The sequence below is a fragment of the Thamnophis elegans genome, chromosome 6, assembly GCF_009769535.1.
Source record: "Thamnophis elegans isolate rThaEle1 chromosome 6, rThaEle1.pri, whole genome shotgun sequence".
Classification (NCBI taxonomy): Eukaryota; Metazoa; Chordata; class Lepidosauria; order Squamata; family Colubridae; genus Thamnophis; species Thamnophis elegans.
This window is the reverse complement of record NC_045546.1, coordinates 66197958-66221199: the sequence shown is the minus strand read 5'-3', so window position 1 is coordinate 66221199 and position 23242 is coordinate 66197958. Positions and strand designations below refer to the sequence as shown.

General features: G+C 39.5%; 1 protein-coding gene across 1 annotated transcript in view; it reads left to right on the top strand.

Moving 5' to 3' along the window:
- IL1RAPL1 (interleukin 1 receptor accessory protein like 1) overlaps nucleotides 1-20483 on the top strand; it is a 726118-nt gene extending 705635 nt beyond the window's left edge. The window contains exons 8-10 of the mRNA XM_032220482.1: nucleotides 1037-1180; nucleotides 17802-17972; nucleotides 19765-20483. Of these exons, the coding sequence (XP_032076373.1) occupies nucleotides 1037-1180; nucleotides 17802-17972; nucleotides 19765-20483 (1034 nt within the window). The remainder of the gene's footprint in view (nucleotides 1-1036; nucleotides 1181-17801; nucleotides 17973-19764) is intronic.
- Nucleotides 20484-23242: the final 2759 nt, after the last annotated feature.

Here is a 23242-nt window from a genome sequence, read left to right as displayed (position 1 = left end):
TTTATATTTATACCTGCTATCTTGTACATGTTTAACAAACTTACAAATACAATACAAATAAACAGATTGTGTGCGTATATCTGAATGGTTTATTGAAAGAACAGGAAATGGTGAAACCGGGGAAAATAGGGATACATACAATGAGAACCAAATACAAGAGAGACAGTATTAAGTTACTGTTGAACATAATAATTAATAAATACAAACAATTTAAATCTCTTCATCACATGTTCTCTGTGTGCATTATGGATTTGTCCTTGGATGACCATATGCCACAGATTAAGATGGATTCTTCTTTGTGTTTCGGCCTTCTCCAAATGCTAAAGGAAAATGGAGTCTGGCTTCCCAATGTGTATTTGTTTTGAGAGTGTGGGTTCATGGGTAATGGGGTGGGGTCAGCTTCAAACAATATACTGGGTATTTGTCTCTCCCGCCACTAGATGGGGCTAGAGAGCAACAACAGTATATAAAGTTATGCTTGGGTATGATAGACATAATCTCATAAATGATATTACGAAATGATTATTGTTGACAGACAGATATAACTACATTTGCCCAAACCACTTCTTTGGAAGCTAAACTGGCAGTTGTTTCAATCAATTGTACAATATCCCATGGTACAATGCTACACAAGAAATGATGATGTTTTACTTCTTAATGTCAGAATGTCAAAAATCACAAACAGATGATTTTCAACATAGAGGAGAGATTGTGAATTGCATCGCACCAAAGAAGGGGGATATATTAAAACAAATGTAGCTGATAAAAAAGGAATGATAATTTTGTGTTGAGAAAAGGGCTGATATTTAGCTTCATCCTATGTGAACATTGTATGTCATGCACGTTACACACCACAAAAATATTAATGCCTACTCTTTCTCTCTGTGTATGTATGTGTATACCAAGAAATTTAAAAAAAACACTTTGTTTTTGCATTCAGAAAAACAGAAAATTACTTCTTGCCCCAAGTTATGATAATAAATTACTACTTTTATATCAGAATGTGGTTGTTATTAATCTTTACTCTTCTTTTCAGAGCTGATGTATACAGTTGAACTTGCTGGAGGACTCGGTGCTATTCTGCTGCTACTTGTTTGTTTAGTGACTATTTACAAGTGCTACAAGATAGAAATTATGCTATTCTACAGGAACCATTTTGGTGCAGAAGAACTAGATGGAGGTAGGCAAATATACTTCAACATATGCTTTGTTTGAATGTGAAACATTCTAGTAAAGCTATTCTCTGGAACTCCCAAGCTAACTTCTTCACAGGATGGCCAGACTGTCACAATCCCTGGATCTGCTCTTCTGCATCCATGTCTTGGGCACATTGCTAAATTGGGCATGCATCAGTTGGATGAACCCAGTTACATCATCTTGCTCAGGAGCCTCCTCCTCATGGAGCTCTGCTATCCAATGTTGTTGTTGTTGTTGTTTATTGGATTTATATGCTTAATGTGCAGCCTCCCCTTCATTCATCCCCTTGGCTATTTCTTGGATCAATTCTCTATCAGACGGGTATTGTGGGTCTACTTGATCAATGTATGCTCATACTTGATTCAGGAAGTAAGCCAGCTTATCTGGGGTCCCGTCAAATGTTGCTCGAAACCATGGTGGTGTGGGAGGAGGGCACTGGTGGTTGAACTGGGGTAGCCCGTTAGCCAGCTGCTTGGGGTGATAAGCTCCCTTGTTGAGCCACACCAATCAGTTGGGTGAAAGCCTATTGCGACATTGCTGGGGGGACTGGACCCGGTGGCAGTCCCAGTCCCTGGTTCTGCCCAGGGGCAGTTATCTGGAATGGAGCCATCTGCTGATAAGGGGCAGGCGTCCATTGGTATTGAGCCCATCCATGTCCTGGGAAGAAAGCCCACCATGGGGGTGCTTGATTCACGGGCTGCGAGCCACCCATTGGCAGCTGGGGAGAGGGGAACGCATCCCAGGCCCCTTTGTATTTGGCTGGATTGAATTCCCTAATTCTGTGTAGGGCCTGCCTGCACTCCAGGAAGGAGGGGTGCTGATGTGACTGAAGTTGGCTTTACTCCAGCAGCAAGGGGTTGGTTTGATTTGCTGGTCGCTGTGTGGAAGGAGCGAAGATTTCCACTCCATTGCTAGGGAAGGAGAATGTGGGCTGGGCCAGGTTCCACGTAGGTAGTCCTGAGGAAAGGAGGGGTTTGATTCCACTCATGTTTAGCTGTCTGAATTGGTCTGGGAAGCCCATCAGAGAATGACTGCGTGAGGGTGACTGGGATCTCCATTCATCAGATCTTCTGGCCATCCTACAGTCATCTGTTGGAGTTCTCATGGCGCCCCTCTCTCTTTCTAGCAGGCATTCCTTAGAGGTCATAAATCCTGAGGCTTCATCACGGAGGTCTAATTCCGCCTGTGAGGGAGGTTTAGGGGTTGGTTCCTTTTGCCGGGCCCTCAGCTGCAACTCCCTTTCTTTAGCTTCTGCAGCCTCGACTACCTCTTTAGAAGGTGCATAGATGGCCTTGACAAATACAGGCGATCTGTCATCTTTGCCCTTCTCTGCTGTGTTCTTTTCTTCCTCCATCTTCACTGAAATTTTGTACTGCCCAGGGTTGGGTCAGAACTGGGATTCAGTACCCCTAACGGCTTCCCAACTTGGGATAGCTGATGAAGTAATTTTAAGGGAGATTCGGGTTAATGTCAGCATTCCAAATATCTACTTTTTTCCAGCTTACCAAGAAGTAATTTGTCGTCTACTTTGTCAAATGCTTTACTGAAGTCTAAAGTATATTATGTCCATGTGAAGTTTCTAAAAGATGACCTAATTAATTTACAAGCCTCGAGACAAAGTTCAAAAGAAATCCAGTCATTTATTAGGATCAACATTTTGGCATGTTCTTCTGCAGAGCTGAAACTGATATCCGGCTAATGGTCTTTGGACTTTACCCCTGTGTCTCCCCTCCCCTCAGTCTGTGTCATAAATCATATCCACCAATGAGGTACTGCAGCAGGCTATGAACACACCGGCTGTAGAAATATGAGATCCCATTCTGGCTGAAGGTATGCATGGAATTCTCCCTCCAATATCCACTTGATAATAGTCATGATAACGCTTTACAAGTTGACATTCCACAGTATTTGGCTGGTCTACTAATTTAGTTACTCTGTTGAAGAATGAAATAAGATTGGTTTGGCATGAACTGTTTTTAACAAACCCATTCTGCCTTCTAGTTATTACTTTATGCATTTCTAAATGTTGACAGATCTGTTTTTTATTATCTTTTCCAGTATCTTCCCGGGTATTGATGTTAGGCTGATTGGTCTGTAGTTTCCTGGATCTGGGTTTGTTTTTTTTGAAGATGGGAACCATATCAGCTCTTTTCCAGTCCTCTGGTAGTGCTCCAGGATTTTTGAAAGATATAGTACAGTGGCTCTGAGATGACATCTGCTAGCTCCTTTAGAACTCTGGGATGTAATCCATCAGGTCCAGGGGTGGGTTTCAAATCTGTTTATTACCGGTTATGTGAGTGTGGCTTATTTTGTAGGTGTGGCTTATTTTGTGGGCATGGCTTGGTGGTAATGTTAGCAGGTGGCATTTGGGTAGGAGTGGCTTGGCAGTCATGTGACTGGATGGGAGTCACTTAGCAGTCATGTGACCAGGTAGGAGTGGTTTGGAGATCATGTGACCAGATGGGAGTGGCTTGGCGGTCATGTGATCAGGTGGGAGTGGCCAAGTCAATGTCACTGAATTCTTTGCCCCAATGAGTAACCTACAAAAAAAGATATAAAAAGGAAATTTTTTATTTTGTGCACTTACTACTTAAATAAGACTAAAATAAGTACACAAAACAATAAAAGAGCTACTTACAGAAGGAAGATGACTGTCCTACCTGTCTACAGCATCACTGACTGACCACCTAACTTCAATGAATGACCTGCACAAAGAAGAGACACAGAAAGGAAGTCTTTAATTGCATGCACTACATAAGGATGAAACCAGCACACAAAATAAAACAGCTACACACTAATACTTACAGAGGAAAGATGATTGTCTTCAACATCACTGACTGACCACCTTGCTCCAATTAATGACCTGCACAAAGAAGAGACACGGAAAGGAAGTCTTTAATTGCATGCACTACATAAGGATGAAACCAACAGAAGCTGGAATTGGCGCAACGGGAACTGTGGGGAAATAGCGGAGCTCTGAAGGACTCAGTGAAAAACCCAACCAGACACCCGCTGCCAGAGTCCTTCAGGTCAGAAACGTTCTGGAAGAAAAGGTAAAAAAAAGAAGAAACATCTTGACGACCAAAGAGAAACCAGCAGTTCCTCGAAAGGTCCAAGATAAAGTTCTTCAAACTGACAGCAGAAGTGGCAGCAGCCACATTAATGGCTGCTTTAAAGTCAGAGCAACTGGACCAAGCTATTTAAGCTGGAACAAAGTGGACCTGGGTGAAAGAGTGATCAACCCAAAGTAAAGAAACTTTTAAATTTGGATTAAAGAGAGTCCTGAAAAAACTCAGAGCTGCTGAACCTTATGCCAAATTGTCTAAGTGTGAATCCACAAGGAAAAAAAATGACTATTTGGGGTACCACATTTCTCATGAGGGTATTGAAATAGACTCGGAGAAAGTCCAGGCTGTTATGGAATGGGCGCCCCACCTTTGTATCCGCAAGCAGCTACAAAGATTTTAGGATTTGCCAATTTTTACCTCCAGTTCATCCCTTTGTTCACTAGCATTTCTTTGCCAATTATGAATCTCTTAAAGTCAAATGGGGAAGCAAAACCAAGACCTAGTCAGCCCCTGAAGTGGACAATGGAATGCCAAGCAGCATTTGAGAAATTGAAATGTCTTTTTGCAGCTGAACCTGTTTTAAAACACCCCGACATGGACGTACCATTTGTGGTCCAAGGGGATGCAAATGACATGGTGGTAATAGTGGTGTTACTTCAAACAAATGGTGATGGGAATCTACAACCTTGCGCCTACATCTCCCAGAAATTGACTGAGACAGAAAGGAGATGGGCAAATTGGGAAAAAGAAGCTTTTGCAGTTCGGTGGGCCCTACTGACCTAGTGGCATTTTCTCAAAGGAGCCAAGCACCCGTTTGAGGTGTGGACTGATCATAAGAACCTTGAGGCATTAAAAACCCCACAGAAATTGTCGCCCAAACAAGTTCGCTGTGCACAACATTTTAATCAGTTCAATTTTACCTCCCAGAAGGAAAGAATTTTATGGCAGACGCCTTATCCAGGCTACCCCAGTATAACAGTGCCAGGTCAGAAGTGGTCCAATCGGTCATTCCTTCCAAACATCTAGCTGCCCCAGTAGTCACCAGGAGCCAGGGGAAAGCAGACCTAGACATGCCAACAGAGCTAACAAAATGACTGAGGGAGGTGCTAGCATCTGATGAATGGTTCAAGTCCCACTCCAATGATTACACCATGCAGGATGGCCTTGCCTGGGTGAGAGCCAAGTTGTATGTGCCTGCTAGTCTAAAAAGCATTGTCCTCCAACAGGCCCATGATTCAAAAGTGGCTGGACATTTTGGATTCAAAAAGAGACTACCAGGAAAACCTCAAGGACTACTCCAAAACATTGCCAGACCTGATGCCCCTTGGAAGGAGATATCCATTGACTTTATTGTCGAACTACCAGAAAGTAATACCAATACCATCATTTGGGTCACGGATTTGTTCTCTAAGCAAGTGCATTTCATGCCCTGTTCCAAGATTCTGCCAGCAAAAACGCTGGCTAAACTCTTCATCCTACATGTGTAAACAGCTGTGTAAAAAAGTCCTGCATGCTTTATGGTTTGTGGTTTATGACATTTTTTGGATAGGCCATTGATTTTATGATATTTTATGCTAACTGCCATGCAAATATTATATTTAAAAAAATATTGGTGGTTTTTAAGTGAAAAGCAAAATCATTTTTGCAATTTGGTGATATTTGGATGTGGATTGTGAATTTTCTTGCATGCTTACAATGACTATGAAAACAGATTAACTGATGCATACCCAGTGGCATACGTGTTGCAATTACTAAGGCCGATTGTAGTGTTTTGTTAACATGTTTATTATTTGTGGCCATGAAAAGGACCATTTAGGTAACCAAACAGGGTTACTATACTATACTATACTATACTATACTATACTATACTATACTATACTATACTATACTATACTATACTATACTATAGTCATCCTAGACATAATAGAGCATAACAAGGTGCATCCAGAAAAACAAATGGTACTGGTTTTCCTTGATGCACAAAAAGCATTTGACAACGTAATCTGGAAATTTATAATAACACTGTTGGACGAGATGAAACTCAGAGAAAAATTTATAAAAATGATAGAAGGATTTTATAACAATCAGACAGCCAAAGTTCTGATGAACGGAGATCTAACAGAGAAGACTGAAATAAAAAAGGAGTCAGACAGGGATGCCCCCTCTCTCCTTTGTTGTTTATATTAACTTTGGAAATTTTATTAAATGAAATTCGGAAGGACCAGGGAATAAAAAGTTTAAGACTCAAAAATGAAGAATATAAGGCCCAAGCCTATGCCGATGACTTAGTATTTGTTCTAGAAGATCCATTAGAATCCAGCCTGAAATTAATTCAAAAATTAGAAGAATATGGCGAAGTGGCAGGAATAAAGATCAATAAAGACAAAACAAAAATGATAACCAAAAACATGACAAAAAAGCAAGAAGAGGAACTGGAAGTAGCAACCAGAATGCAAATAACTAAGAAAGTGAAATACTTGGTGATCTGGGTGTCGGCAAAATGTTCCACAATTAAATATGATAATTGTAATAAATTAGTGATACAAATAAAGATTTAGAAAATTGCAAAAACATTCAGCTATCACTAATGGAACATATAGCGACAATTAAAATGAATAGTTTACCAAGATCTTATTCCTGTTGCAAGCCGCACGTATTAATCCAGGTAAAAAATTCTTTCAAATTCTTTAAACAAAATAACCTAGGTTCATTTGGCAGGAACGAAAAGTGAGGATTAAACTAAAGTCAATGCAAAACAGCAAGACGAAGGGAGATTTAGCATTACCAAATTGTGATTTATATGCATCAACACTAACAATAACATGGGTGAAGGATTGGATAGAGCTAAAGAATAAAATAATTTTGACCTTAGAAAGCCATGATTTGCAAGCAGGCTGGCATACATTCCTATGGGATGATAAAAATAAAACGCACAAATACTTTCAAAATCATTTAATTAGAAGAGCGTTATTGCAAAAATGGCTCAAAATCAAAAAAATCCACTATGTGAAAATCCCAAATTGGCTATCACTGACAGAAAGGATGACCCATCCAAATTTTATAGATTTGAACAAAATGCTAAGATACAGAGATTTAATTGATAAGGAAATTTAAAAACAATTGAAGAATTGGCAGAACAGAACATGAAAATTGACTGGCTAACTTACCTCCAAATCAAAACTAAATACAATAATGATACTAAATTATATGACATCGAAACAGAACCACACGAATTGAATCAAATTATTCAAAGCGCAGATAGAAAGATGATAGGGAGAATATATAAATTTCTCCTGAAGTATAAAATGGAAGAGGAAATTGTGAAAGAACAAATGATAAAATGGGCACAGAACTTTGGTTATAATATTGAATTAGACAATTGGGGAACAAACTTAAAAATGACACTATCAGTTGCATAGAAGGAAAACCAGTACAAAATGTTTTACAGATGGCACCTGGCACCAACAAGGTTAGCTAAAATCTTAACAAATAGCTCCCCAAAATGTTGGAAATGCGAATCAATACATGGAACATATTACCATTTATGGTGGACCTGTGAAGAGGCTAAACATTTTTGGAAAAAGATCAAAAATTGGCTGGAGGCAATAAAAGAGGTTAAAATAGAATGGAAACCTGAAGTTTTTTTTATTAGGAATAATGTCTGTGAAATACAAAAAAGAAATCCAGTATTTAATATTACATATATTACGGCAGCAAGGATTGCCTTTGCCCAGAAATGGAAGAACAAATTAACCCCAAGCGAAGATGAAATAATAAGAAAGGTTATGGATTGTGCTGAAATGGACAAACTAACTAAAGAAATCCAGGGAAAAGAAGAATCAGAATTCTATCAGATATGGGATAAATGGTATAGGTGAATGGAAGAAAGAAACAAGAATCAATGAAGGAATATAACAAAACTCAAAAATAATAGTTATGAGTAAAGTAAGAGGATTAAGAATGGTGAAATCTGAATGAAATACAATAGAAGGGGAAATATTATAAGGTTAGCGGTATTGATTGATAATTGCTATTAGAAAGAACAGGAACCCCATGTTCGTATTGTATTGTGTAAATGTGGTGTATGTCTAAGTTTTGTGTGTGTATTTTACATGTTTGTTAATAATTTTTTTTAAAAGAAAGACTTCTTTATCCCCAATCGGGAGAGGGAGATAAAAATCTCTGCTTTAGCGGACTCAGGATGCACCGCTGTTTGATCAGCCCAACCCTGGTAGGAAAGTTGAGGATTAATGCAAGGAAGCTGAAAAGCCCCATAGTTTGTTTGTTTGTTTGTTTGTTTGTTTGTTTGTTTATTTATTTATTTATTTATTTATTTATTTATTTATTAAATTTTGTATGCCACCCACTCTCAAAAGAGACTCAGGGCGGCTTACAATAAAAGGGAGGGGGATATATAAAAAATAAACAACAGTTTAAAATTACACAACACTCACAAACCTGAAGTGAGGCTGGACAACTCAACAGCCCCAGGCCTGCCAGAACAGCCAGGTCTTAGTCGCTTTGCGGAAGGCCAGAAGGGTAGTGAGGGTCCGGATCTCAACGGGGAGCTCGTTCCAGAGGGCCGGAGCTGAAACAGAGGACATCCCCCAGGGTGTCGCCAGCCGACATTGGCTGGCAGATGGAATCCGGAGAAGGCCTAGTCTGTGCGATCTAATCGGTCTTTGGGAGGTAATTGGCAGGAGGCGGTCTCTCAGGTAACCAGGTCCGATGCCACGAAGGGCTTTAAAAGTAACGACTAGCACTTTGAAGCATGTTTGGAGACCAATGGGAAGCCAGTGCAGCTCGCGCAGAATAGGTGTAATGTGGGTGTACCTAGGTGCACCCACAATCACTCGCGCGGCTGCATTCTGGACTAACTGAAGTCTTCGAACACTCTTCAAGGGCAGCCCCATGTAGAGCGTGTTACAGTAATCCAGTCTGGAGGTGACGAGGGCGTGAGTGACTATCAGAAGGGCCTCCTGGTCCAAATAGGGTTGCAATTGGTGCACCAGGCGAACCTGGGCAAAAGCCCCCCTGGTCACAGCCGACAAATGATGTTCCAAAGTCAGCTGTGGATCCAGGAGGACCCCCCAAATTGCGGGCCCTTTCTGAGGGGTGAATAATTTCACCCCCGAGGCTGAGAGATGGAATAGCTGGACCATCCTTGGGAGGGAGCATCAATAGCCACTCGGTCTTGTCGGGATTGAGTGCAAGCTTGTTCGTTCCCATCCAGACCCTGACAGCCTCCAGGCACTGGCACATCACTTCTACTGCTTCACTGAGTTAGCACGGGGCAGACAGATACAATTGTGTATCGTCTGCATATTGATGGTATTTAATCCTGTGCCGCCGTATGATTTCACCCAGCGGCTTCATGTAGATGTTAAATAGGAGGGGGGACAGGACCGAACCCTGCGGCACCCCATAAGTGAGGGGCCCAACACCGACTGCGACTGACTGCGACCTGTCCAAGAGGTAGGAGGAGAACCACTGAAGAACGGTGCCTCCCACTCCCACCTCCCACAACCGTCGCAGACGGATACCATGGTCGATGGTATCGAAGGCCGTTGAGAGGTCAAGGAGCACTAGGATAGAGGAGTGACCCCTATCCCTGGCTCGCCAGAAATCATCGATCAGCGCAACCAAAGCAGTTTCCGTGCTGTAACCAGGCCTGAATCCAGACTGAAAGGAATCCAGATAATCGGTTTCATCCAACGACCGCTGGAGTTGAAAGGCCACCACTTTCTCAACAACCTTCCCTACAAAGGGGAGGTTGGAGACTGGACGATAGTTACTCAAAATGGCTGGATCCAGGGACTTCCTGGGGGCGTGGCCTGTTGCCGAGGAGGGCTCCACCGAGCTCCTCAGAGATCTGGTCTGTATATCTAAATAAGATCATAGATAGCACCCCTTTTTGGTTAAGAAAGGGGCAGGGAGTAGCTCTGTATTCTCTCTATTCATGAGCCACAGCCTTTTTCTTTTTTTGGCTGTGGATAGAGATTAGATCCAGCCGGAGCGGAGCTTTTATCTCCAGCCAGTTCTTCTCAGCTGCCTTTTTTTTTTTGGCAGCCCCAGACAGGCTAGCCCCCCCCAGGACAAAACAAAGTTTTTTTCAAGCTAGAATTGATACGGGCGGGTCCCACCCCTGTGAGATTTATGTTTGAGATTTATGTTTTTATTACTATCTTAAATACCAGCACCATTTGTCTTAGAGACTTCTTTGTCTAAATGGATTTCAAAATGGCGATTTCTCTCCATGGATGATTGATAGTGGATATACTTAGCCGGTTTTACCTTCCTGCAGACCGCTCCTTAACAAAATAAACTCTTCTTCTTTGGAAACAGAGGGGAGCAAAGCGCTGCTTACTTGTGTATTTATTGGCACCCAGGTCAAAGAAGCGCCTTGCTACAAATGTGTCTAAAGAATTTAAAGAATTTTTACTGGAACCACAGTCTTTGTCTCCTATGCCCTCTACTGGAGAACTTTTAACACAGGAATATTTCTTTAAAATGTTTAATGATTTTAAACAAGAAATTAAGGAATTTGTATTGGAACTATATGATGATTTAAAGTCTAAAGTTAATCAAATGAAGGCGAACACGTTTGCAGCCGTGTCTGCCCTGTCAGATTATTCTGCTGAAATAGAGAACAAATTGGAAAGTTTGGAGAAGGCTAATTTTAATTTGACTACCAATATTCAAATTTTACAACAAAAAATTAGAGACACTGAACAACAGCTTATGATGATAAATTTTAATAGGAAGGCATTTGCAATAAGAGTCAGAGGATTCCGTGAAAAGGAGCAAGAGAATCTGAAACAGACCTTTGCTGAAGCCTTCAGCCATGCGGTGGGAAGCCCGGGACTTAATTTTGATTGGCAGATTCGGAAAATCTATCGCCAGAACTCATTGATAGCGGAACAGCGACAGCTCCCGAGGGACATAATTATACATTTCTCTACAAAAGAATCTAGAAACGCGATTGTGCAAAAGTTTCATAACAACAGTCTCCGAGTTGATGACCAGGACCTGATTGTCTTCAAAGATATACCTTTCCAGATGTTGAAAGCAAGAAGGGACTACACCTTTTTAACTAAAGAGCTTAGGAGTCAACAGATTCGATACAGATGGGAGGCCCCTGCCGGCATCACGGTTACATTTGAGAATCATAGATTTCGTCTTAACTCTGTTTCGGAGGCTCAAGATTTCTACTGTAGGACTTTGAAGGCGGGACTTCCTGACTCACTTGGAAGAGAGGAGAGACAAGCGGAAGGAGAAGGCAAGCAGCAGGCCATGTGGCTGCAAGATGGAGGGGGTAGCCTTTCCTCCCTTGGAGAAGCAGAAAAACGGAGATCGAGAATTTAGACATTTCAAAATATTCGCCAAAGTTAAGGACTGAATGGGGGTTTGAGACCTCTCTCCGGTAGAAAAAGCGGACTAATTCTTATCAGAAGGGAAAGCTGGGTGAAACTACTTTGAGCTAGATTTTAAATTAACGTTAGCATAAATTTGATAGTGGTAAACATTAGACAAGCAAGGGATGAGGGTAAAATATATGTGGAATGATTTACGTTGTTTAAAGCTTATTAGAACAGAAAGCCGGTTGGGATTATCTTAAGATAGGTGTAAAAAGAATGCGGAATGATTTATGTTGTTTAAACCTTGTTAGAAGGGACTATTTTAAAACAGAAGGTTAACTGACTCTTGCTGAAAGTATTATTTGAATATGTGGAATGATCCATGCTATTTAACTTTTATTAGAAGGGAAAGTTGGTTGAAATTGCTTTGAGTTAGATTTTAAACAAATGTTAGCATAAATTTGATAGTGGTAAATATCAGACAAGTAAGGGATGAGGGTAAAATGCATGTGGAATGAACTACGTTATTTAAATCCTATTAGAAGAGAAAGTCGGTTGGAATTATCTTAAGATAGAAGTTGATTTCTGTGTAAAGTAATATTTGATCTACGCTGCTTAACTTTACTAAGAAGGGGAAGCTTGGCTAGATTATTTTGAATTACTGTTTGAAAAGGAGGTTAAGAAAGATCATTTACGCTGTTTAAATTTTACTAGAAGGGAAAGCTTGATTACTCTTCTGCAAAGTAATTTGAATATGTGGCATGAACCACGTTGCTTAAATTTTATCGGAAGGGATCATAAGGTTTAGGAAGAGGAACGGGAGAGTCTACAGAAGGTTGGGGTAAATAGCAAAGAAGTAAGAGACGAGAATAAAATATAGATAGAATGATTTATACTATTTAAGCATAGATAAAGATGGGGGGCTGAGATCAACACAAAGAGTGGTTTCTTTTTTTTTCTTTTTTTCTTTTCTCTTTTCTTTTCTCTCTTCTTTTTTTTCTGTTTTTCTTTCTTTTGACATATTACTTTTATTTTTTTAATCCATATGTATACAAGATATTTTAGACAGAAGGTAGTGCCAGGTGTGGGCCCTGGGAAGTCGGGAGGATTAGGGATGGGGATTTGTGGGGGGTGGGTGGGGGGGTGTTAACATAGTCTTAATAAGAACAAGAATGTATTTATATACGGTGGTTCTTTTTTTTCTTTTATTTTTTTTTTCCCCTTGGTTCATTTTACTTTTATCAGATCAAACAACACTCGAATAAAGGCATACACCAAGGAGGGAGGTAGAGGGAAAGAAGAGGGAGGAGTAAGGAAGGAGTAAGGGGAATGTAAGGAGGGTGTGTGGGGAGTAAGGGGAGAAGGAAGGCTTGAGGGGAAAGGGAAGTAGGAGGGGAGTGTTAGAGGGAGAAAGGAAAGTTGGAGAGGGTAGATGGGGTGTATGGAGGATGGAAGGGTTAGGTGGGGTTGTATGAGTTGTGTTTCCTTGTTTTGTTCGTTTTATCTCCTTTTTTTTTCTTTTCTTATAGTAAATACCCTGTATATAAGTGATTGCAAATGGAATGTGAAAAAAGAATAAAATATATTTTTTTTAAAAAAAAATGGCTGGATCCAGACAAGGTTTCTTCAGGAGGGGTCTCACCACCGCATCCTTTAGGAGGAGTGGAAAGGATCCCTCCCGGAGAGAGGTATTAACTATCGTCTGGATCCAGCCGCGTTTCACCTCCTTGCTGGTCGAGACCAGCCAGGAGGGGCACGGGTCCAGTATACAGGTGGAGGCACTCACCGCTCCCATGGCCTTGTCCACTTCCTCAGGAGCGACAAGTTGAAACTCGCTCCATAAACTCCGCTCAAGACCTTCCCCCGGTACCTCAGCTGGTACCGTGCAATTGGAGTCCAGATCTGTCCGAATCCAAGCGACTTTATCCGTTAGAAACTGAACAAATTCCTCAGCTCTACCTTGTAAAGGGTTCTCCGCGTCCCTCTCTTTCAAGAGGGAGTGGGTTATTCTAAACAAGGTGGCTGGGCGCGATTCAGCGGATGCAATAAGAGCGGCAAAATGCGCACATTTCGCCGCCCGTACTACCATGAGATAGGCTCTGATATAGGCTCTCATCAGTGCTCGGTCTGACTCAGAGCTACTGGCCCTCCAGCGGTGCTCTAGGCGTCTCTTTTGGCGCTTCATCTCCCGGAGTTCCTCGGTGAACCAAGGAGCCCTCCTGGATCCGCTACCTTGGAGAGGCCGCAAAGGCGCAACCGGTTTAGAGCCCCCACCGCCGCTGTATTCCAAGCAGCGACTAAGGACTCCACCGGACTGTGGACGAGAGTGTCAGGTATTTCTCCAAGCGCCGTCTGAAATCCCATAGGGTCCATCAGGCGCCTGGGGAGGAACCATCTAATCGGTTGCTCCTCCCTACAGTGGGGGATTAGTTTCTGAAAGTCCAGCCTCAGTAGGAAGTGATCAGACCATGACAAGGGCAAGATCTTAATACCCCTCAAATCTAGATCACGTCTCCACTACTCCGAGAGGAATTTTGCCAACTAGATGAGTCAATAGCAGCCGGGCAGCTTCTTTTGCCACTGAGCCTCTACAGATCGTCCAAAGCAGAACATGTAAAACTAGACTGGGTTGGATATGAGGATTTTATAAATAAGTAAATGAAATGCCAGTATGTGGTTATGTATTAAGTCTTGGTATATTTTATGATGAAGGATGTTTAAATAATCATAGTCATATAAAAGTGGAGGTATGATGATGGTAATATAATAAATATCTGAGTTAAGATATTAGAGTTAATATGAATTATATTTGATGACGGTGGGAGAGATGCACAAACGCCTTTTGTAACCAACTGATACACTTTCTACAGTATGTAAAGAAGGAGGATTTGTATGTTTGTTTTGAAAATAAAAATATATTAAAAAAAACAAACAATTACAGTTTTTGAGCCAGGTTATGCCTAATCTGTACTTGTACCTTCCATTTTTCCTGCCTAGATGTAAAACCTTGCTTTTCTTTACATTAAATTTCATATTGTTGGATAGGGCCCATTGTTCAAGTCTGTCAAGATCTTTTTGGATCCTGAGCTTGTCTTCTGGGGTGTTGGTATTCCTGCTAGCTTACTGTCATCTGCAAATTTTATGAGTTTCCCTTCTATTCCCTCATCTGAGTTATTTATGAAGATATTGAAGAGTGGGGCCTAAGACAGAATCTTATGGTAGTACCATTAAAGACTACTCGTGGAGTACATTTGTCAGCCAATTACAAATTGATTTGGTTGTGATGGTGTCGATTTTCTAGTTTACCAAGAAGTAGGTTGTGTTCTACTTCGTTGAATGCCTTACTATGGCCACTGCATTTCACTGGTCTACTAATCTTTATCAAAGAATGATTTTTTTCGATGTTCTCGATTTTCTGTTCATTGATTGCTAAGGCATTCTGTATCCTTTCAATTTTGTCATCCACATTTTTGATATTTCCTTTCAATTCTCCCATTTCATTTTTCATTTCTTCATTATTCCTCCTTGTCTCTTCATGATTTGTAGCTGTCACTTCTTGGCTTTTCGTCAATGTCTCTTGTATCATCTGGAGCATCAATTGCATACTCAATATTTAACAATAATTAACCTTCTTTAATATCACATTTCAATATCTAAACATTCCTATGTATTATTCTATTCTGTTTTTTATCCTTAATTATTATATGTCATAGGGTTATATATCACATTGTTATCTTATACAAATAGATGTCTCTCAATTGTCTCAGTTATACAGGTATTCAATTCTAGTAATTAGTTTCTCTCTCTGTATATATATATCAGCTTATGTCACCGTTGGTTTTCTTGCATCAGACTTCATGGTTCAAATTTATAATCCACTAGGTGTCACCCTCTCCTCAGTATCACTGTTAGTGTCAATCAGTTAATACAACAAGTCCAGCGGCAAAGGAAAATAAAGGGGGTAAAGCCCTCTAATCGTTCCAAAACAGTTCTCTCTCTACTGTCTCTGGCACCGCTCCACGTTCCGAGGAGAATAAATACCATATACTTGTAAGTTCAACCATTCTTTGGGAAAAACAAGACAGTAGAAGGAAGAGCAAGAAGAAAAAAGTCAACAAACAGCCTGACTGTTAAACAATCCTTCTGTGTTTTCCAAGTCTTCTCACCAGTTAAAATGTCCTACTCCTGTTGTCCATGCCAGGTTTTCATTCTCACTGTGGTCACTTTCCTTCAAGTTATTCAGGCTGTCAATTTCAACTCAGTGTCTATGCTCTCATTACTTTTCAGCAAAAATCTGAACTGCAAAAATAGTCTCCTTCCCAGAGCGTCTTTCTTTCCAGCTCACCCTCTCTGCCAATTTCACGTTGTCCTCCTCTTCTTTGGGTTGTCAATAATAGTAACATATGTCTCGATTTCAACTGCTTTCTCTCTCTGCTTCCTTCTTATGCGGTCACCATCGCTCCAGTCTTGATCAAGTGGCAGGATAGATTCTCGTCCGTTTAGTGGGTTTCTCCTACCTGCTGCGGGATTTGCCTTATCACCCCAGCATCTTCAGAGTTTCCCCCTTAATCTGCTGGTCCCTTCAGGAACCACAGTGCTCAAAAATGAGCCCAAATGAAGAAGTTAGAGTTAGAGGTTAGGAGAACCCCTGTTCTTTAGCTCCAAGCATGGTGACATCACCACAGGAAGTCCAGGGATAAACAGTCTTAAGGGGAGGGTAAGTGGTTTAATTGGTTTGTTTACCAGTGGTTCATCCTCTGAATCACTTCTGAATCAGTTTGGCTCCTGCTGAGAAGCCAGAGTTTCCTCCTCAAAGAGGAGAGGGGGTGGAAACTCTACAATCTCCCTGCTCCTCAGGGCACTCTCCTTACTATGCTGGCCAGGTTTCATAGGCTCTCCCCCCAGACAGGCACTCTGGTTTCCAAGTGGGTGTTTGAGAATGACTTTATGCAGCTTGGTGCCTCTCCTTTCCACACTTGGACAGGCTGAGGGTTTTGGAGAAGTTTGTGATTTGAAAAGCTCTTGCTTCCATTGGGGTGGGGCTTTCTTCCACTCTCATCCCACTCGTTACTGGTCTATGGCCATATTGATCTTTGGTGGTGAGATACTACACACATGTAAGTGATTTGGTGCACCTTGGACCATGCAGGCATTGAGAGGTCATCACCCTTCAGATGATCCTCTCTCAGTGATGCTTCATTCTTTCTGGTCAGAGGGGACTTCTAGCTCCAATTTCCACCCTGGTTCTCGGTTACTGTGGGTGAGGGTGACTCCTCTGGTTCTCCCATCCCAGCTGTCTTTCTTCCCTATGCCATTTGACCAGCGGGGCTTTTTGGGGTCCTCCAGGGTCCCCTCATACTCTCTGACAGGGTACAGGGAGCAGGCCTTCGGTTGGGGCAGGGTTGATGTCTCCCTCTAGCATTCAGCTTCCCCCTGCTCACAATTTTGCTCGGACATGGTTTGCAGGGTCCCCTCAGTAGAGTGAAGATTGCTTCTCCAGGTTGACCATTTTGCAAATGTTGCTTTCTGTAAGGATTGCCTCTCCTTCTAACTTAAGAAAGTGAAGAATCTTGAAATGAAGTATTTCAAAAGGAAGCTTTTATTAAGCAGAAATGAAAACAATAAGTTCAAAGCAACATCTGAATCCCCTTAGGCAAGGCAAATAGAATTAAAGCAGTAGAGACCCCTCCCATTTATCAGAATGCAGATTTTAGCCAATACACAAGTGTGAAGGTGGTTCCTTTACCAGCTGCCCTGAGAACCGTATAAGCATAGATTCCCATGGCCATCTTCCGTTAGACATTAAAGTGAACCATCCCAAATGGCCATCATTCAGTAAGGTAAGGGCTCAAACATGGTGTTTAGCAACCCATTCATTTTGGGATGAGTTAGATGCTTCCAAACAACTAAGTATTGGGTTTTCTCCCTGTGGATTCTAGAATCAAGGATTTTAGAGATCTGACAATGAGAATCTAGTAAAATGGCTTTTGTAATCATGAAAATACTATAGAGAAACACAAGCAGCTACTTAATAATATATGATGAAGATGAAGAATTAATAAGAAATATTTCAGAATAATATACATGGACATATAAAATAGGAAGAGGAAAACCAGCATGAAATAAAATCTGTCTTCTTTTTCACCTGTCTCTTTTCTCTGTCCCTTTATATTTACAGATAACAAAGATTATGATGCCTATTTGTCATATACCAAAGTGGATCCTGACCAATGGAATCAGGAAACTGGGGAAGAAGAACGATTTGCTCTTGAGATCTTACCAGATATGCTTGAAAAGCATTATGGGTACAAACTATTCATTCCTGACAGAGATTTAATTCCAACTGGAAGTAAGTTTTTAAACACACACACACACATAAACATACACTCATTTTGCATAGCACATTCCCAATGTGCTGTTTAGGTACATTTTAATGCGATTCTATACTAATGCTGTTTATTATACATTCCATTAAGATAAGTAATCATAGCATATTAATAATTACAATGGTACTAATACTAAAAATAATAAGCACTATGTGTATAATATACTAGCTTGTATTAAGATAAGATATATAGTAACAGGATTAAATGTTCTTTGAAAAATTCATTGCATACCATAGTTAACTTAATAGCTTACCATAATTAAAAAGTGTCTAGTCTAACTAAAAGTGTCTATATAAAACTTTGTCTTATATCTTCTTGCACCTACAAGAATAAAATATTCCAAATATTTTTAACAGCAGTAAAACTAACAGGAGAAAGAAATCAGAGTAAGTTGTCAATTCCCTAGAACTGACTATATATTCTAGATATAGTCTATAACTAGATTAATATAGTTCTAGAATATATTGAGATTGTGCAAGATGGTGTTTAAATGGTTTCCTATCCTTTCATTACCACAAACATCCCCTGGAGATGAAAACCTATCTGAAAGGTCAGCCCATAAACAGATCTGTATCCTTTAACCTACCATAATTTGGATTCTTTATTAAGTGGAAATAAACCTCTTTGAAGCCTGAAATAGCATAGCATAGCACTTAGATTTATAAACCACTTCACAGTGCTTTACAGCCCTCTCTAAGTGGTTTACAGAGTCAGCATATTGCCCCCAACAATCTGGGTCCTCATTTTACTGACCTCGGAAGGATGAAAGGCTGAGTCAACCATGAGCCATTGAAACCTGAACTGCCAAACTGCTGGCAGCCAGTGATCAGCGGAAGTAGCCTGCAGTACTGCCTTTTAACCACTGTGCCACTGTGGTTCATAAATGAAATGCACCACCATGGCTCTTAAATGAAATGATGGAGACTACCAAGAAGTATAGAACACAAGAGAAAATGTCTTTGGATTAATAGCAATATACTGTAACATCACAATTTTTAATCAGTTGTTTAATTCAAATATAAAGCTATTAGACAATCTTTTTATAATCATCTTTTTTCATTGACAACTTAGACCAAATTCACCTTTCCTTGATAAAATTTATTTTTTCATAGATACCAGCCACTGAAAATGTATATCAGACAGGCTCCAACAGTTCCAGTTAAATAAATATGTCCTTTTTGCCTTTGCAGTTTGCACAGATATAATGTGCCATATTAGTGGAATTATGAAATGATAAAATTAGATTGCATTAAGCTGAGATATATTCCAAAAGTGGAAAAATATGTCCATCTGCATGCAATAAAAAAATCTATATAGGACATATTGTATAAAAACAAATATGTATTGTAGAAACAGTGGCTCTTTCCTTGTGTTTTTTAAAAAATAAATTCACCTGAAGTACTGATTTCCCCCTTCCAGGAAATAAAAAGGAAATATTTCCTTATATTCTTCATTCAGGGAATTGGGGATGGGGAGAGATATTCCTGAAAAGGGGGAAAGACAACTCTGCTAGCAGTTTTTATACTGCATTTACAGCTCTGGTGGGAGCTATTTCTCTTCCTATTTTCTTCCTATTCTGAATGTGTTCTCACCTAGGAACAATACCTCTGAATAGAGATTTACATGTGAATACTTCTTTCCAAATTTAATTGAAGCAGTTTAAGACATAAATTTACTTATTTAAGATCTGCTTACAGATCACAGTCCAGGTATAGGGTTTTTTTTCTGATCTTGAGTTGCTCTTTTGCTTATCAGCCTACATAGAAGACGTGGCAAGATGTGTAGACCAAAGCAAACGACTGATAATTGTCATGACTCCAAATTATGTGGTCAGAAGAGGCTGGAGCATCTTTGAATTGGAAACCAGACTTAGGAACATGCTCATTACAGGAGAAATTAAAGTGATCCTCATTGAATGCAGTGAACTGCGAGGAATTATGAACTACCAGGAAGTTGAGGCACTGAAACATACCATCAAGCTTCTAACTGTAATTAAATGGCATGGACCAAAATGCAACAAGTTGAATTCCAAATTCTGGAAACATTTACAGTATGAAATGCCTTTTAAGAGGATAGAACCTATTACCAACGAGCAGGTTTTAGATGTTAGTGAGCAGGGGCCTTTTGGAGAATTGCAGACGGTCTCAGCAATTTCAATGGCTGCTGCTACCTCCACTGCTCTTGCCACTGCCCACCCTGATTTGCGTTCCACTTTTCATAACACATATCATTCACAGATGCGTCAGAAACACTATTATCGAAGCTATGAATATGATGTACCTCCTACTGGCACCCTGCCTCTTACCTCAATAGGTAACCAGCATACTTATTGCAATATCCCAATGACACTTATTAATGGACAGAGACCACAGACAAAAACTAACCGAGAGCAGAATCCTGATGAGGCTCATACAAACAGTGCAATCCTACCCCTCTTACCACGGGAAACTAGTATCTCAAGTGTCATTTGGTGACATCGGTGCAAGGGGGAAGTCAGCTCCCTTGATCAGAAGCAAGGTCTGCAGTCTGGTGCCTGGAACTACATCCTCGACTGCTGCTGTTAAACATGCATTACAATCTATGAATTATGAGGAAAAACAGGGTCTTGTACATATAGTTTTGGAAATTTCTTTGCCACATTAGTCTCCCTGTTTTACCCATGTCTTTACCATCCACATGTTGATTTTGTTTTATATGTCATTAAGATTTGTATATTTACATTTTTTTAAAAGAAAGAAGTGAAGAGACTACTGTATAGATAGGGTTGAGGTTTTTTTCCTTTATTAGTATAATTTGTGTGTGTTTGTGCATTTTAAACATTTGGGGGGGGGGATGCTTAGATAAAACTGTTTTTAATCTAGAAGCAGTATCGATTTTTTGGTCTGCCTAGGCTAATATCCAGAGTCGTGCTTGCAGCAATTCCCGATTGTCTGTTTGTGTGCGCGTGCATGCGTGCACATGTCACCCGTGCACATGCACATACGGGTGCCTATTGAAGTAAGTGTGAAATCACTTGCTCTTGGAGTCCCCACAAATGTTTCATAATCTTTTCTTCATGTTTTATCACACTGCTACACTCTGCCCTTTTCCCATCACCTTTTTAAAGCAGCACACTGTGTGAAATTAAAGATGGTCTAATTGTTTAATATTTCACATAGTAAATAGTTGTGAACAACAACAATGAAAAACCCAGTCTGTATTACCTGTTTCACAATAACCACTATAACCATTATGGAATTTATAGGAAGAATAATAGATTTTTCTGTTTGATTTTATGAGTTGTTTGTATTCATTTTATATAGAAATAACATGCCAACTCTAATTCATTCACTTCCTGGGAAATTATTGGATTTGTTTATTTGTTTGCTTGAAATCAATGGTTTCTTTTCTTATTTACATTCTTCAAATGAGATTATTGACATCTGCCAAGGAAATAAGGCAGTAGGCACCGTGAAGTGCATTAAATCCTGCAGAGATTTCCAATGATGGCTTCCAAACCAAACTATAATAGAAGGACAATATCTAAAATGGTTTGTCATGTTGTATTACAGAAAATGCTGTCTTTTAAGAACTATGGAACATACTTTTTCAACCAAGTTTGAAACATATGTATATTCAAGTTTGATCATCACCTTTTCTTTTTACTGATACATCCAGAGTTTAGCATTCTTTATTATTCATTATTATCTTTTCTTAAGCTTGTAATAACACTACATTTTTTTTAATTCCAAGGTTGTTTAAAGGAGATCTCAGGAGGTTGCAAAAAGTAAATTCCAACAAACATCAATATTTTATAAAATATTAATATTTAAATCAGAAGGAGAAATGTTGGAAATAATGTTATTGAATAAAATAAACTAGTTTTATTTTAAATGTATTATTTCATCTTTAAAGAGTTAAAGAAAGAACATGTATTTTGGCTTTGCAATTATTTTATGCATAAATTTAAGGACTGAACTTTGCCCATTTGGATTCAATAAGAATTTGTCATAAATATTAACAGATTTAACTCTTCATTCACCTACTGTTAACAGAATGACCACTACTATTCATATTTCCACCAATCAACGTAATAGCCACCTTTCATATAAGAAGGCAGCCAACAGTAGATTATATGATTACTATAGCACTAGACTAATAGAGCATATTTCTTACAACATAAACAGATGTGGTACATTACTGATATTGATTAATATGCTAGAGAAGCATATAGCATTTTTTAATGTTGCATTAAAATGCAACAATTTAACAGCAACAATCACGTGAAACTGCAGATCTTTTTCTTCATTGGAAAGAAAAGGAAAGAGTTTTCTACATAGTTAATAAGACATAGCCAATATAATGGATGTGCTGTGTGTTTATTTTGACTGCCATCATAAAAAAGGCCTATATTTTGGGTCAAATAAGATATCAATTAATTTTAAGCTAAAATCTAGATATTTGGGTTCCATTGATACATGGAAAATTACTGGTATTATGGTGTAGATAGTCAAGAAAACACTTGAAAGCTGAATTAGGATGTATATGGTGTTTTTTGACATAATTTAACTAGCAATATTCATTTCTGTGACTGTTCACTCAAGTCTTTTTCTAGTAATTTGCTATTTTCCTTCAAAACACACACACACACACACACACACACACACACACACACAAAAGAAAAAATGTGGACATGCACCAAATAAACACAATAAGCATAAAATGCTGTCAAGTAGGATTTGAAAGTTTACATTCTTTAAAAGTTCATTCTTTGAAAAATTAAAATAGTTATTACTGGTTATAGACACCTGCAAAGCACTAGTGGAATTAATCAATTTTGATAAGATTTGATATCTGAGAACTCCAAATAGCTAACAAAATATGCAACAGCTTTTCCTTTAAAATGTTTAATCTTATATTTGATTTGTGAAGTAATGTGGCACAAGTAATCTGGCAACAGTCACATTTGTAGATTCTAGCCGGATGGTATTCTTTGAATTTTTTTCCTCACAAGGAACACTTTTATCCTCTGTTTTTAATGTAGATTGGAGCACTTTGAATAGCATGATTCAGGGATTAATAGATACTATTTGATATTCATGCTACTTAAATATTTTCTTATAATGCTTTGTCATATTATTCAGAAAGAAATGACAGATTTGGTTTGGGGGTAAAACACAAAAAAAATGAAAAAAAAACCCCATTAATGGTTTGAGAAACATTCCACCCAAGTCATTCCTTTTATATAAACAGC